The sequence below is a fragment of the Pyrgilauda ruficollis genome, unplaced genomic scaffold, assembly GCF_017590135.1.
Source record: "Pyrgilauda ruficollis isolate IOZ18807 unplaced genomic scaffold, ASM1759013v1 scaffold95, whole genome shotgun sequence".
In the NCBI taxonomy this organism is placed as follows: Eukaryota; Metazoa; Chordata; class Aves; order Passeriformes; family Passeridae; genus Pyrgilauda; species Pyrgilauda ruficollis.
Genome location: NW_024531599.1, coordinates 1952129 through 1968892, shown reverse-complemented (window position 1 = coordinate 1968892; position 16764 = coordinate 1952129). Strand labels below are relative to the sequence as shown.

General features: G+C 49.6%; 1 protein-coding gene across 4 annotated transcripts; it reads left to right on the top strand.

The window, feature by feature from the left end:
• The first annotated feature begins 124 nt into the window (after positions 1–124).
• SLC16A4 (solute carrier family 16 member 4) lies at positions 125–15091 on the top strand. Of its 4 annotated transcripts, XM_041489671.1 has the most exons (9): positions 125–357; positions 850–971; positions 2225–2357; positions 3072–3215; positions 4568–4729; positions 5636–6178; positions 8900–9111; positions 9923–10016; positions 14790–15091. In XM_041489671.1, exons 1-9 carry the CDS (start codon positions 348–350, stop codon positions 14930–14932), a joined length of 1563 nt encoding a protein of 520 aa, XP_041345605.1. In that variant the 5' UTR covers positions 125–347; the 3' UTR covers positions 14933–15091. The 4 variants fall into 4 exon arrangements, with proteins under 4 accessions (XP_041345605.1, XP_041345604.1, XP_041345603.1 ...); XM_041489670.1 differs by lacking the exons at positions 9923–10016; positions 14790–15091 and having other exon boundaries at positions 853–971; positions 8900–9784; XM_041489669.1 differs by lacking the exons at positions 9923–10016; positions 14790–15091 and having other exon boundaries at positions 8900–9784.
• Positions 15092–16764: the final 1673 nt, after the last annotated feature.

The following is a 16764-nucleotide window of genomic DNA, read 5'->3' as shown; positions in this document are numbered from 1 at the left end:
ACTTCGCAGGCTCCCCCTCCTTTTCCTTCCCTACAGGATTTCTGCTCCAAACGCCCCGGGTTTCCTGTTCCCAGCTGGGCAAGGGGAGGGACTCCCGGCCTTGGGGCTTCAGGAGGAGGAGGAAGAGGAGGAGGAGGAGGAGGATGGGTCCGTCCCCCCAGCGCTTGCCAGGCTCCATGTCCTGCTCAGCACCATCCTCACCGCGTGGGAATGAAGCAGCAGACTGGGCTGCCAAGCCAGGAAGGGGGGGTTTAATCTCTGGGGCAGATGAAGAGGCTCTGAAGAGACTGAAGAGGCTCTGAAGAGATTCCTGTTTGCTGTCGACTGTCCGGGGAGGATTTGCCAGCATGCAAGGCGGTAAGGAAGAGTCCCAGATCATCACCCCCGGTGCTCTGGGGTCCAGCTGCTCCCCCGGGCAGGATCCTGCCTCTGCCAGAGGCACGGGGTGGGTGAGAGGATGGAAACAGAGAAAGCTGGAGTGGAAGAGCTGGCAGAGAGCTCCGAGGTGGATGCAGGCGGTGACCCCCGGGCTTCTGGCACAGCCAGACTGCCAAAGCAGCACTAAGGCACTCGCCTGCCCTTAAAGCTGAAGTGGCTACAGTAATTTGGTGGGAATGAGAAAGAATATGAAACTGTTTCCAGACAGGAATAATTGGAATTGTCAGAGAGTCTGATGGAAGCATCACGCAAGTGAGTGCAGAGCATGGTGTCTGCCCCAGGCATTGCCCTAGGGCTCCAGGGAATCGCTGGGAATGGTTGGGAATTGCTGGGAATGGTTTGGAATGGGAATGGTTGGGAGTAGGAACAGGAGCACTGGAAGGTGTTCACGTGTCCTGATGCTCTCACTAGCAGGAGAAGGGAAGGAGGATGAAGAGCTGGAGGCTCCGGAGGCTCCATCCCCTGGGAAGAGCCGAGGCTCAGGAGCAGCAGGCAGAGGGTGGGCGTGGGGAGTGGTGTTTCACTTCTTCCTGGTAAGTGGAGAATGAACCAAACCCTCCCGGGGCTGGGGCAGGGGCAGGGGGATCCCCAGCCTCGCCCAGAGCACAGCACAGGCCGACCCCAGCCATGCCAGGGGACACTGCAGCCATCCCAGGGGACACCCCAGCCACGCCAGGGCACACCCCAGCCATCCCAGGGGACACCCCAGCCATCCCAGGGCACACCCCAGCCATGCCAGGGGACACTGCAGCCATGCCAGGACCCCAGCCATCCCAGGGCACACCCCAGCCATCCCAGAGGACGCCCCAGCCATGCCAGGGCACACCCCAGCCATCCCAGGGGACACCCCAGCCATGCCATTCCCTGTGGAATGCCCCCTGCAAACACCTCAGTGATGGACAGGAGGGTCCCCTTGCCAGGATGACTTTTCCCTACTCAAACACATCACTTTGGGGTGTCAAACCCCAAAGGAGTGTCAAACCCCAGAGGGGTGTCCTGTCCCCTCGGCAAGGGCATGATCCCACCTCGGGCAGTGAGGTGGGAGCCAGGCACTGCCTGGGAGCAGCACACGCTCTCGGGTGCTCTCTGGGAGGACCTGGCACCTCAACACCACTTAAAGGCACTAATTCTCTGTGCCCCAGGCTTTCTCTTCCCACCACTAATGAATCAAGGAATTGTGAAGCTTGGAGAAGACTTTTAAGGTCACTGAGTCGAATTGTAAAGAAGGCACCGTGCCCCAAGCTAGGAAAGCTTTCCTCCAAATCCACCCCGAGTAACTCACTGCCAATCATTAACCACCTGCCACCAGGGACACAACAGGAGTTAAAATTCAGGACACAAACTGCCTGTCCTTTGCCCCTGTGGCAGAGAAATCCTGGGAAACTGCCCCAGTTAACATCCATCCCTGCTGCCCTCATCCCCTCATCACCTCCCAGTGATCTCCAGACTGATCCATTTTGACCATTGCTGCAGTACTAAAAAGTAACTTCAAAGGTAAAAGCATCCTACAAGAGCTGAGCTCTAGGATGGGAGGGAAAGGGAAAGGGAAAGGGAGAGAAACTTTGTTCCTTTCCTTTGGAAAGTGAGTTTGCAGAGTGTTTTCTGAGGGTCTACTGAGACCAAACTGCAGCTCAGCCACGACCAGCCCACCCTGTTGGCATTCCCCAGCACCAGTTCAAGTGTCCCCGTTTGTTTCTCCCACACCACCACAAAAGAAGCAGAAGGAAAAGCTTTTCCTCGCTCCCGACACCCTGTGGCACCTCACCTCCACCCCCTCTCAATTCAGGTCAATGTGCTGGTGATGGGGATGCTCAAGACCTTTGGGATTTTCTTCGTGGCTTTCCGAGATGAGATGGGGGGATCTTCGGAGCAGCTCAGCTGGATCGGCTCCATCATGTCCTCCCTGCGCTTCCTGGGAGGTGAGCTGCTGTCCCGGGCTGGGGCTGCTGCAGCCCTGGCTGACCTGGAGCACTGAGGCTGCTCTGTGCATCCAGTTCCCATCCCAGACTGCTCCAAACTGGACATGGCTGACACCCACACGTGTCTGAGCACGAGTGTGCTCTAAACACTGGGCCATTCAGATGGGATAGGGGGAAAAAATTGGAAATTGGGAAGAAATCCTTTCCTGTGAGGGTGGGCAGGCTCTGGCACAGGGTGCCTAGAGCAGCTGTGGCTGCCCCTGGATCCCTGGAAGTGTCCAAGGCCAGGCTGGATGGGGCTTGGAGCAATTTGGGCTAGTGGAAGGTGTCCCTGCCATGGCAGGGCTGGGACTGGATGAGCTTTAAGGTCCCTTCCAACCCAAACCATTCTGGGATCCCCTGAACTTCACTGCAGGTTTATTGTACAGCTCCAGAGCAAACAACACTTGTGCCAGGAATACCTTGGAGCTGCTGGGCACGGTGTGATTGAGGAAGGAGCTCAGGAGAGCTGAACCTTTGGGCTTTGCCTCCTTCCCTGCCCACTCCCCGAGCTCAGGGTCCAGGCAAAGCCTCTCTGCTGAACACTAACCCCTCCACACCCCCTGTCACCCCCTGCCTCCCGAGGCTTCCCAGTGGTCCCAGCCATGTCCCCAAGCCCTGCCAAAGCTGCCTTTGTCACGCTGAGCCTGAGCTGTGTCCCTGTTTGCCTTGCAGCCCCGCTGGTGGCCGTGGTGTGCCGGCGCCTGGGAGAGCGGCCGACCTCCATCCTCGGGGCCGGGCTGGTGGCCGGGGGCTGCCTGCTCAGCACTCAGGCCACCAGTGTCCCCTTCCTCTGCTTCTCCATGGGCTTCCTGCTGGGTGAGATGGGCGTGGGAGGAAATCAGCTCCTTCAGCCTTAAACCTGGGGAAGGGTCTGCAGGGGTTTTGTTCAGCTGGAGCCTGAGGTGATCAGGGACAGGATCCAAGGAAGGAGCTGTGTCAGGGGGTTGGGATGGAGATCAGGGAAAGGTTCTTCCCCCAGAGGGTGCTGGGCACTGCACAGGCTCCCCAGGGAATGGGCACAGCCCCGAGGATGCCAGAGCTCCAGGAGTGTTTGGACAGTGCTGCCAGGGACAGGGTGGGATTTGGGGGTGTCTGTGCAGGGCTGGGGTTGGATGTGATCCTGGTGGGTCCCTTCCACCTCAGGATATCCTGTAATTCCATGAACCTTCAGTGCCAAAGCATCCCCAGCTCCTTGCTGTGAGACACTGTGTGAACTCCCAAAGCTTCATGCTCAGAATAAAACACCAGTTTCAACATCCCAGTCCCAGCTAACCTTCATTTTTTTCCCGGATCTACATGGATCCTGGCCTTTAAAATCCCTTATAAAAGGGCAGAGCCTCCAATCCCCCAGACACCAAACCCCAGACACCAAATCATGTTCTCCCCTGACTGTGAGAGCAGAAATCCACTCCTTTCAGCCTGGGAACACTGCAGAGCCAGGGACTGCCAGCCTGCGATTGCAGGACATGGAATCTCCACACAGGAGTCCCTTTTGGGACTGGAAGGGGTTTGTGGCTTCCCTTGGTCTCAGTGGGTGTTTCTGAGGAGGAGCTCTCTGGGCTGGGTTTCTGCAGCATCCCCAAGGCAGATGGATTTGCTGGGTCAGACATCTCTGCCATGGGGCACCACGAGTCTCTCTGTGGTGGGAGCCTTTATTCTCATTTTCCCCCTTCCCTCAGGGATGGGCTTTGCCTGATGGAGTTTCTCTGTGGTGGGAGTCTCTTATTTTCCCCCTTCTCTCAGGGATGTTTTTCCAATTCCCACACTTGGGCTGAGTCAGTGAAATGACATTGTCAGACTTCACTCCTCAGAGCAGCTCCGTTGGGCAGTGACAGTCACAGCTCACACAGGAGCAGCTCCTGCCCGGCCAGGCTCCACACTCAGGGATGGGCTTTGCCTGCTGGAGTCTATCTGTGGTGGGAGCCTCTTATTCTCAATTTCCCCCTTCCCACAGGGGTGGGCTTTGCCTGATAGAGTTTCTCTGTGGTGGGAGTCTCTTATTCCCATTTTCCCCCTTCCCTCAGATATGGAGTCTCTCTGTGGTGGGAGTCCCTGACTCTCCTTTCCCTCTCCCAGGGATGGGCTTTGCCTGCTGGAGTCCCTCACTCTCATTTCCCAGGGATGGGCTTTGCCTGCTGGAGTCCCTGACTCTCCTTTCCCTCTCCCAGGGATGGGCTTTGCCTGCCTGTACCAGGCGGCCGCGGTGATGACGGCCAAGCGCTGCCGGGCTCGCCTGGCCTTCTGCAACGCCCTGGCCCGCTCCGGCATGGGGCTGACCTTCCTCATGGCTCCCTTCACTCAGCTCCTCATCGAGGCCTACGGCTGGCAAGGTGAGGGGGCACAGGGTGCTCAGAGCAGCTGTGCCTGTCCCTGGATCCCTGGCAGTGTCCAAGGCCAGGCTGGACGGGGCTGGGAGCAGCCTGGGACAGTGAAGGTGTCCCTGCCATGGCAGGGGTGGGATGGATGGGCTTTGAGGCCCCTTCCAACCCAAACCCTTCTCCCAGGATATCTCTGAATACTCAGGACTCTCTGATCCGGGTGGGGAGGCACCATTATAATTTGGCATTTCTCTCTGGAAGGCATTCAGAGTTTCAAACTCCCTCCTCCCAGTCTGGCAGCTGGAAGGCAGAGAAGCATCTCCCATCCCAGTCATTCCCACACCTGCCTCAGGGAGGCAAACGGGTTCCAGGCTGGATCAGACCTACAGGGGCAAAGTCCTTCCAAAGCTGCAGCTGAATCCTGTTCCTTCCAATCCATCAGCTCTGAGAGGGAATTTGGGGACATCTGCAGGCTCTAAGAGGCTCTTAAAAATTCAACACTCTAAGGAATAACTCTGCCACTTCTAGGATAGTTTGTGGGCATCTTGTTAATTATTAAACACTTAATCACTCATTAAAATCAGAGTCAAAGCACAGATCTCAGAAATCAAAACCAGAAAGCCCTAATCTTACTGTAGTGGTACAAGACCATCTTGAAAGTGCATCATGACTTTAAATGAGGAAAAGCAAAACAGATCCCAGAGGTAGCTGTGGATTTATTCTGCACATCACAGCAAAATGAACTTCCAGCTAGAAAAACAGGAGTAAAAATCCCTGTTTTGTTAATTCCTCCAGAACGAGAAGGCAAACAGAGCTTTCTCCATGGTCAGTGACAACCACACCCTGTTTAACAAAGGCCATTTCCTGCTGCTCCCCCCTTTCCAATCCAAGAACAAACCACCTTTTGCCTTCCCTCAGGTACTCTGCTGATTTTTGGAGGCATCATGCTGAACCTGGTGCCTTCCAGCATGCTGCTGTGGCCTGCCAGCCCCCAGCTGCCTCGGGAATCTGCCAAAAACCAGCACCGGGGGTCTTCAGGGGCAAAGAAAGATCCAGAAACTCCTGGTGGATGTTTAGATGGAAGCACTCAGAGGGAATTACAGCTTCTCCATCCACAGGAGGCTTCCACCACAGAGAAACTCGTGATGTCTCATGGCAGAGATGTCTCTGACCCAGCAAATCCATCTGCCTCGGGAAGGCAGCAGAAACCCAGCCCAGAGAGCTCCTCCTCAGAATCCCCCAGCGAGGCCCAGAGCCACCAGCCCCCTGCAGCCACCAAAAAGGAACCTTCTCAGCCTCTCCTGGACTTCTCCCCGCTGAAGGATCCCGTTTTCTTCATCTTCACCTGGTCTTTCCTGTTCAGCCACTTGGCCTATTTCGTGCCCTTCTTCCACCTGGTGGCCAGAGCCAGGACGCTGGGCATGAGCAGCAGGGACGGCTCCTACCTCATCGCCGTGGCTGGTAGGCAGAGGGGTCCTTGACACCCACAGCTCACAGAAAAACACCCCCAATTCTGCCAAGAAATGGCCCCAGATGTGTCCTGGCATGGATCCTCCTGCACAGGTTTAGCCCTGACCCCACGGGGTGCTGGGTGCTTCTCCCAGTGCCAGCTGGATGATCCCACACCCTCCCTGCTCCCAAAACCTCCAAATCTCCACTTAAAAGGTGCTCTCTGCCCGCCACAATCCCTGCTGGGCTTAAACCCACAAGCCACCAGAATCCAGAGGTGCATCCAAAGCCCTCCAGTTGGACCCAAAAGGGAGAAATTCAATACTGGGGGAAAACCCCCCACATTAATGTGGATCCAGGCATTTGGATTGGCACATCCACCTCCCAGGTGGGGAATAAACAAGGCACACTCCCCAAAAATCAAATCCATGCCTGGTTATAAAGCACACTCCCCAAAAACCAAACCCATGCCTGGTTTTAAGGCACACTCCCCAAAAATCAAACCCATGCCCAGATCCAGGCACCTGGATTGGCACATCCACCTCCCAAGTGGGGAATAAACAAGGCACACTCCCCAAAAATCAAACCCATGCCTGGCTTTAAGGCACACTCCCCAAAAATCAAACCCATGCCTGGTTATAAAGAACGCTCCCCAAACCAAACCCATGCCTGGTTGGTTTTAAGGCACACTCCCCAAAAATCAAACCCATACCTGGTTTTAAGACACACTCCCTAAAAACCAAACCCATGCCTGGTTTAAAGGCACACCTCAAAACACAAACCCTTGCCTGGTTTTAAGGCACACTCCCCAAAAATCAAACCCATGCCTGGCTTTAAGCCAGGATTAACACTAAAGCCATGCTGGGGTAAGAAAGTGGCTCCAGCCTCAGTCAGCAGCAAATATTTTATTGTACAAAAATACATTTTATTTCTGCTGTGCTGGGGAATATTCAGCAGTGAGGGGTTGTTGAGGGTTAGGAATCCCCAGGAATTAATGGGATATTTGGGATTAGGAGTGGGAGGGACAGGGGTCAGTGGGACATGAGCTCACTCGAGAGCTCCTGGATCTTTGCTTCATAAAAATGTACCAAGAAATGTAAAAGACAGCTCTCAACACCCAAACTATCAAAACCCCAACAACTAAAAGGCTGCTGAGCCTCTAAAATGTCTGGGTTTCTAGAAAATGCCTGGGTTTTTGGAAAAATTAAGTTTTAGAATTTAACTAGAAATAATTTTAGAAAAATTAAAATCTCAGCCACGTTTTTCTTCTTAATATTCAGATTTTTCTCTTCAGCAAGTTCCTCTGTCCTGATTTAGGGCATTTCAGGCTGCAGACACCCTGAAAGGTGAAATTCCCCCCTGAAGGGTGAAATTCCCCCCTGAAGGGAATTTTCCCAGAGCCGTTTGGTGCCCCTGGGAAGAGCAGCACAAGGGAAAAGGGGAAAAACCCAATCCCTGGATTTTACAGCCTAAAACCACCTGAACTTTTTGGCATTTTAGCCCTTTGTGGTCACATCCTCACAATGAACAGGGAAACTGGGATGTGACACAGCCAATAACAGAAATAATACTGAATAATAGAAATAGGGAATATTATAAAAATCAGTAATAAATAATAAAGATAATAATTTAAAACTATATAAATAAACATATATAAAATAATGTATATTATAATATAAAATAACAGAAATAATTAACATTATAAAATAAATAGAAGAATAAGTTATATTAGGGTTAATATAAATAATGAAGTGTATACAAATATACAAATAATGTATAAAAATAGTATAAATAATATAAAATACTGTAAAATAACTATTAGAATATATAATATGTAATATATTATAATGTATAGTAAAAATTTTAAAATATGCAAATACTAAATAATAAATATAGTAATGTGAAGATAAGTATAATTTAACTATATGAAATACAGTTAATTATATAACATAATATGGATAATATAATATATACTATAATAAAATAGAAATTATATTAATTATATCTTATGATTGATAATAAACTATAATAGGAATAATATAGAATATGAATAATAAAAAATAAAAAACACTGTATCAATAGAATATACAGACTACAAATAATAAAAACAATAATATAAAATACCATAAAATATAGCTAGATTTATAACATCTTATAAATTTAGATGAAGTAATAACATATAAAAATATCTAGAAATAATAGAATTTAAACATTATACAGTCAAGTATCAATATATTACATATACTACAAAAAATAAATTAATTTATACAAAATAGTATAAAATATAGCTAAATTTATAGTATCTAATAAATTTATATGAAACAATAATATATAAAAATATCTAGAAATAACAGAATTTTAACATTACTCAAAGTATTAATTTAATACATATACTAAATAAAAATACTATACAATATAGTTAAATTTATAATATCTCATAAATTTATATGAAGCAATAACATAAAACTATCTACAAATAACAGAATTTAAACATCACTCAAAGTACCAATTTAATACATATACTAAATTAAAAAATAATATAAAATATAGTTACATTTATAAAAACAATAATATAAAAATAGAGTTAAATTTATAATAAAACAATAATATGAATATAGTTAAATTTATAATATCTAATGAAGTTATATTAATAACATCTAAAACCACCTAGAAATGACAGAATTTAAACACTTACACCAAGGCAGTGTCCCCTGAGAGCTCCTGTTCCCCCAGGCATCACGGAGATGCTGAGCCAGCTGCTCTCGGGCTGGCTGGCCGACCACAACTGGACCAAGAAGTACCATTTCCATGTCACCTACCTGCTCCTCAGCGGGGCCACCAACCTGCTGGGGCCGCTGGCCACCTCCTTCCCGCTGCTGCTGGCCTACACCGTGGCCTCTGCCATCTTCTGTGGAGGCTTCATGGCCCTGGTGCTGCCCGTGCTGGTGAGTGCTGCTGTGCCCAGCCAGGCTCTGCCTGCTGCTCCATCCCACAATCTTCTGGAACAGCCACAACCATCCCACAATCTTCTGGAACAGCCAGAACCAGAACCATTCCAGAATCACCTGGAATACCTGAACCAGAACCATTCCAGAATCTTCTGGAACAGCCAGAACTGCAGCAGGATCCTGCTGGATGCTCCACAGGGATGCTCCCAGGGCTGCAGCCAGCCTGGAGAGCTGGGGGTGCCCAGCCTGGAGAGGAGAAGGCTCCAGGGAGAGCTCAGAGCCTCTGCCAGAGCTTAAAGGGATCCAGGAGATTCCCTAAGAGTCCCTTCCAGAGTTGAAGGGGATCCAGGAGATTCCTTAGAGCACCTTCCAGAGCTAAAAGGGATCCAGGAAATTCCCTCAGAGCCTTTTCCAGAGCCTAAAGGGATCCAGGAGATCCTCTCCCCTAAGAGCCCCATTCAGAGCCAAAGGGGATCCAAGGAGAGCTCAGAGCCCCTGCCAGGGCCTAAAGGGGATCAAGGAGATTCCATTAGAGTCCCTTCCAGAGGTAAAAGGGATCCAGGAGATTCCCTTGGAGCCCCTTCCAGAGCTAAAGGGGATCTAGGAGAGCTGGAGAGGGACTGGGGACAAAGGATTGAGGGACAGGACACAAGGAATGGCTTCCCACTGCCAAGAGAGGAAATACCCAGAAAAAAAAAAAGAATCAAAATCATCTCCTGTGCTTAAAAAAAAAAAAATCAATTAATCTGTTGTGCATATGCAGTCCTATGAACCCAATCACTAATTACCCATTTTGGTTTCCAAACAGGTGGATCTGGTGGGTGTAGAGAAGCTCCACAGCTACCTGGGGTTTGCTGCATTTTTTGCAGGGATAGCAGCCATGGGAGGACCCCCTTTAGCAGGTGAGTGATGTTATATAAACCCACACCCACCCCAGAAATCCAGGGATAAACCATGCTGCTGGTTCACTCTCCTACAGGGATCCATCCCAGGATGGGTTTTCTGTTCAAACAGAGAGAAAAAAAAAATCCTCTTTCAGAAATGTATTTTTATAGACAGGCAACATTTTGCTTGGGAATTTGCAAAATCCACCCAGCAGCTTAGAAAATGCTGCCTGGAGTATTTGGAAAATGCTGCCTGGAATATCTGGAAAATGCAGTGTAGCTGCACGTGCAGAGTTCAGCCCTGACCACAGCAGGGTAACAAGCACATTTCCATGGATTTTACTCCCAAGCACATTCCCATGGATTTTACTCCCAGTGGTGTTAAAATAACACTGAACTTGGACTGGAGAGGAAGCAAGGAGAGGAAGGGAAAGCAAGGACAGACTCAGCAAGATTCCCACCAGGCAGAGGCACTGAAACATCAGGAGAAGCCTCAGTAATCTCTTGTTTTGACAGAGATTACACAGCTCAGCCACCAGAGCTCTGGGCCCAGAGATAAAGAGCATGAAAAGCATTTGCTCTTCTCCCTGTGCCAGGAAAGCAAGGCAGCTGCGAGGATTTGGGAGATTTCAAGTGCTTAGAAATGAGTGTCCAGCCTCTGCTAAGGAGCAGGGGACTTGTTCTCCTCCAAACAGCTTGGCCAGGACAAAGCTTTTCCTTCCCTGCAGCCCAACAAGCCAAGTGCTCCTGGGCTGAGCCCCCAGCCTGGGCAGCAGGGGAGGGGGGATTCTGCCCCTCTGCCCCACTCAGGTGAGACCCCACCTGCAGAGCTGCCCCAGCCCTGGGGAACAACATCAGGAGAACCTGGAGCTGCTGGAGAGAGCCCAGAGGAGGCCATGGAGATGCTCCAGGGCTGGAGCCCCTCTGCTGTGGAGCCAGGCTGGGACAGCTGGGGGTGCTCACCTGGAGAGGAGAAGCTCCAGGGAGAGCTCAGAGCCTGAAGGGGCTCCAGGAGAGCAGGAGAAGGACTTGAGACAAGGCATGGAGGGACAGGACAAGGGTCAGTGGCTGCCCACTGCCAGAGGACAGGGACAGATGGGATATTGGGAAGGAATTCTTCCCTGTGAGGGTGGGCAGGCCCTGGCACAGGTGCCCAGAGCAGCTGGGGCTGCCCCTGGATCCCTGGCAGTGCCCAAGCCCAGGCTGGACAGGGCTTGGAGCAGCCTGGGACAGTGAAGGTGTCCCTGCCCATGGCAGGGGGTGGAATGGGAGCAGCTTTAGGGTCCTTTCCAATCCAAACCTTCATTTTTCATTCCCTGCCCTCCAAATCAGCCGCCCCCAGCCTGCAGAGGCACCTGGCTGGAAGCTGCCAAGGGTTCTGTAAATCCTGGCTCCATGCAAAGCTTCAGCAACGCTGCTGTTCCACCAGCACAGGAAAAAATTTATATTCCCAATCAATATCCCTGGGCTGGTTCTTGCTCTGTCTGTGGATGCAATTTCAAGGAGCCAAAACTTTCATTGACAAGGAGCTTCCCAGTGTCAGGGTGATGCACAGCCTGGATTCCAGCTCCCTGCTGCTGGTACAAGGTGTACACTGAGCACAAAGCAATCCCTCAGTCCCCCTGAATCCCCTGTAACATACAGCAGGAGCTAAACACCCTGGCTGTCTCACCATAAAAACCTCACACTCACATAGCAGTTAAGTTTCCATCCACCTGCAATATATTTGCACTAATGGGGAGCCTTTTGCTTTCTGCAGTGGGTTTGTAAAGCAAGCAGGTTTCCTGCAAAAAGCTTTCCACAGAAATCAGGCTTAATGCAGGTGGGATAAATAAAGGCCAGATAGAGCCAAGAAGCAAAACACTTCCTGATCCATCTCATTACAGGCAGAGCAAGGTGGAAACAGTCCAGAGCTCAGGATCCAGCCCTGGGATCCAAGATAAATTCTGCAATTTTCTCTTGCAATGCAGTTTTAAGTGTGAAAACTGAGGGAGACCAGAAACTCCTGATGAAGTGTCCAAAACCACCTGCTCCTTGCAGAATGCAGGATTTAAATACTCTGTGAGACCCTGGGATTTGGTGTTTTCACCTCCCCAAAACCTTGAGTTTAGAATTACAATTTCGTCAAACTCAAGTGCTTTTATGCAGTGGAAATAATGATGATGCATAATGAGAACTGCAAAGGTTAAAACTGCCTAATTTGCATATAAGACCAAAGCCTAATGCAAGGAAAAGGTGACTTACCTGCAGATCTGTTCAGCTGAAAGCCCTGAAATCCAGGGGCAGCTGGCAGCACCCAAAGGGAAAGTTTGGAGTCTCCTTCAGAGCTCCCCATCCACTGGCACCTCTGGATGCTGCCACACTGAAAAAACCCAGCCCAAAGCAGAATAAACATTATTTTGGCAGCCAGGAGCAAGCTGAGAAGGGCACGGTTAATTTCCACAAGCAGTACAAGTCACTGACTCAAAATGCAAAAGAGCTGAACCAAAGTATGTAAAGCAAATTCCAGAAGGGATTCCAGCCCCCAGAGCACAAACTCCAGTCCCAAGAAATTTGGGTGGTCAAAAGGAAGAGGATGGAGTTACCCAAAAGCTCTGCTGGCACATGTATTTAGACGTTTCCTAAATTTCACCTTCCCACTGAATTTTGCTCCTCAGGCCATCAGGAATAAATAGAACTTCTGATTAAAGATCAGCACTACCATTTAAACAGCCTGACCCAGCTGGTAGCACCAGCAGTGCTGGGAATGTTTAGTTTGGATTACATTGCTGGGATTTACCAGCATTCCTCACAGAACTGCTGCCTTGCTGGGGTTTGAACACCACAAGCTCCTAGTTCAGCTTTCTGCAGCAGGAGTGATTATTGTTTTGTTTTGGAAATAAATTGGGGGCACAGAGACTGAAGTTGCTCCAAAAGTTTGGGGTGTGATGGAAGTTGGTGGCTGTGCTGCCAGTGAGGCAATGCTGGTAAATCCCACTTCCCCTAAATCCCATTCAGCACCAAAAAAACTCCAGGAAAATTTAAAAAAAATAATTAAGAAATATTCTGAAGGATATTTTAAAAATTGCAATAAGTCAGAGCTCTACTGGAGCACTCTGTCCTGTTCCTCTCACAAATAACTACATCAGCATTCCTCTCCAAATCCCAGAGACTTCCAGGCAGCAGAAAGAGATCCCAGCCCTGGGAATGAACCTCAGGGTCATGGGAGAGGCCCCCAGTGCAGCACCAGGGGATGGATCCCAGCAGGGGATGGATCCCACCATGGGATGGATCCCATCATGGGATGGTGCCCAGCAGGGTGTGGATCCCACCACAGAATGGATCCCACCACAGGATGGATCCCACCATGGGATGGATCCCAGCAGGGGATGGATCCCACCATGGAGTCAGAGCTCTACTGGAGCACTCTGTCCTGTTCCTCTCACAAATAACTACATCAGCATTCCTCTCCAAATCCCAGAGACTTCCAGGCAGCAGAAAGAGATCCCAGCCCTGGGAATGAACCTCAGGGTCATGGGAGAGTCCCCCAGTGCAGCATCAGGGGATGGATCCCAGCAGGGGATGGATCCCACCATGGGATGGATCCCATCACAGGATGGATCCCATCATGGGATGGATCCCCCAGGAGATGGGTCCCAGCAGGGGATGGGTCCCCCAGGAGATGGATCCCCCTCTCCAGCTGCAGCTCCCCAGCACGTGGCTCACAGGACATCCCTGAGGAGCAATCACAGGGACTCCCCCCGAGACAGCAGTGAGCCAACAGAAACTGAAACTCAAAAAGCAAAAGCAGCTGTTCCTGTGCTTGATAAAGCCTCCTGTGGAAATCCACAGCAGGGAATGTCAGTGCCTCTGCTCCAGCCAGATCCCAAACTTCACTGGCATCCTCCCTTTCCACGTGCCCGAGCCCAGGACGCCAGGGACTGTATCCTGTCCCTTCCTGGCTTTAAGAAGCTCAGGTTTGGGCCAGACCTGCTGTTTGTATAACCCATGGAAGCCCCTGGATGTCTGGATTCCATGGATGTCTCCAGAGGAACTGCATTTCACACCAGCAGCAGATCTGGCCCAGCCGCTGCCCCACATCCACCCACCCACCCCACATCTGGGACTGGATTAGGGTTTTTATGTGCAGCAGCATCTCCCACCACTTTGCAGATTTTAGATTCAAAGAGAGGAACTCTCCACCTTTCAAAGGACTGCCCAGACCCCAGATGATTTGCCAGGACCAAAGCCAACACTTGGAGGTCACTTTAAAAGGCGACCTGAATCCTCCAGACATTCCTGAGGCTCAGTGGAATTCAGCTTTTCCTTTTAAGTCCTCCCAGAGCTACTTTTATCAAGTTCACTTCCAGCTCCTGGCCTGGGGTCTCTCCTGTTAGACAAAGGACATGAAACTGGGTCTGCTCACAAGACAAGGCTGGAGAACAGGGGGTTTGCAGCCCAGATGTTGCAAACACCAACATGTGCAAGTCATCCCTTCAGTCCAAGGGGATCCTCCATCAGCCACTTTTGGCCCACTTACTTAAACAGGAAAAAAACAAAGTTCAGGGATTAAATGTAATCAAATTAAGCACCATGTCCACTGCAAGGATCAAAGTTGGCTCTGGGAAAAATAACCTGCATGTCATTTCCTTACAGGAAATGCTGCCCAGGAAGAGTTAAAATAATTTAAGGGAAATATCTGAGCAATTCTTAGATGAGAACACACATCCTTTGCCTTCCACCCACCTCCCTGAATTATTTTTTTCACTGAGAAAAATCCCCCAGATTTAATAACAACCTTCTCTCCTGCAGGGTGGCTCTATGACTACACCCAGACCTACGCCTGCTCCTTCCTCTTTGCTGGAGCCTGTGCTCTCATCTCACCTATCTCCTTCTTCTTCGAGCCTGCAGCCCAAAAATGGAAGCTAAAAAAAGCCAATTTGAACAAGAGCTGAAGTTTTAAAGGCTGGGATTTGATCACATCTACGTGGGAAAGCCATTGCCTGTACTGGAAAGGATCAACAGCAGCAACACTGAAAAGTGGAATTGCTGGATGTCAGATTCAGTTTGCATATCTGGATATTTGTCCTGATTAAAGCCAGCTGAGAAATGCACAGTGTGAAAGTGTATGGGGGAATGCAGCCCATGGTGCCTCTGCTCCTGAGCTGGGTTTTTCTGCCTCTCAGACTGAATCCTCAGCTCTGTCCTTCCCAGAGCAGAGCTGACTCACTCACCTCGTGGGATGAGCAGCCAGGGAGCTCCCAGTGCCAGAGCACAGCAGAGATTTCAGCTCATTCTGCTCCCGCACAAACAGCTGGCCCTGGGGAGGGATGGGAGCAGGGACAGGGAGGTCAGGGTGATCCTTCCATGAGGATCAGCTGCTCCAGGAGCTCCTCTCTCTGGGATGGACGCTGCAGTGTGGCCATTCCACATCCCAGGCACACTTACTGCCACAGCACAGGGGACCTGGAGGCAAAACCAGTTTTAATTAAAGCCAGAACCAGGACACAGCAAAGTCAGAGACCAAACCCACCCCTCCCCAGCTTCCCAACCCTCCAGAGACTCCCAGGGATTCCATGCACACACCGAGGCAGCTCCAGTGCTGAGCCTGGATCCAGCCAGCATCCCACAGATTTAATTAGGATGGATAAGACACAACACAGCAGCCTGGACTTTCTTTCCAGTAGTGAAGGGGAAATTTTTTGAAATTTGGTATTTGAAATTATTATGGTAAAAAATTTGGTATTTGAAATTATTATGTCAGCCTGGGATATTCATTCCAACCAATGGCATTATCCTTCTTTTTACCTTTCCTTTTTTTAATTATTAAGGAGATTTAATTATCCTATTTTTTTCTTATCCCTTTTATTCCTCATCCCTTTATTTAATATTAAGGCAACAAGAGAGTTGTTTCCCCTATAGAAACACTCCTTTAAAGTGTGAAACAGGTTATTTCAAGCCCAAATGGTCTATATTTAATGAAAAGCTACAGAATATTTTAACAGTTTCAAGGAGCTCCAACACTGTCACAGGTAAGAAAGTTCCTCTACAGATGATGGGCCAAATCCAGCAGTTACACAATTACACAGTGCCAAAGAAACTGTGCTTAAGAGAGAGGAAAATTACAGGGATTGGGGAATATCAGTGCTACAAAACAGTTCATTTTTCATCTGCTGTTTGACAGCTTCTCCCAGGAATCTGCAGGCAGCAAATGCTTTGGGAATGGTCCTTTCCACTGTAACCATCATCCCTTTACACCTGAAACCTCAGCATCCACCACTCTGGGATTGGCATGGACCAGTGAATATCTGATCCAGGACTTAAAGGATCCCCAGGAGGGAATTTTCCAAGCCCTGGAAATTCCCTGGAATTTGCAATCCACCAGGATTTCTGGATAAGATGATTATTTCTGAGGTGTTTAAGGCACTGGGAGTTGCAGGAGGATGAACCATACTCAACCAATCCTGCACTGAGGCCTCAGCCAAGCCCTTCTGCAGCAGGGATGAAGCTTTCATTTTTAAAAAATTGAGTTTTCACCTCGTGAAACAATAAAGTTCCTCACTCTCACCAACTCAAACATTACCAGCAGCTTTGGTTTGCTGCTGTAACAGGAACCATGTGGGAGGTTTTCCAATCCTAAAGCTTTAGGATTTTAGCATTTCTTTCTGGAAGGCATTTTAGGATTTTAGGTTTTTTCTGCATCTCCGTAAGAGCAACTGTGCTTCTGGCTTTTAATAGAGCAGGACTAAAGCTCTGTGGGGATGGAAAGAGCCACCCAGCAGCTCCT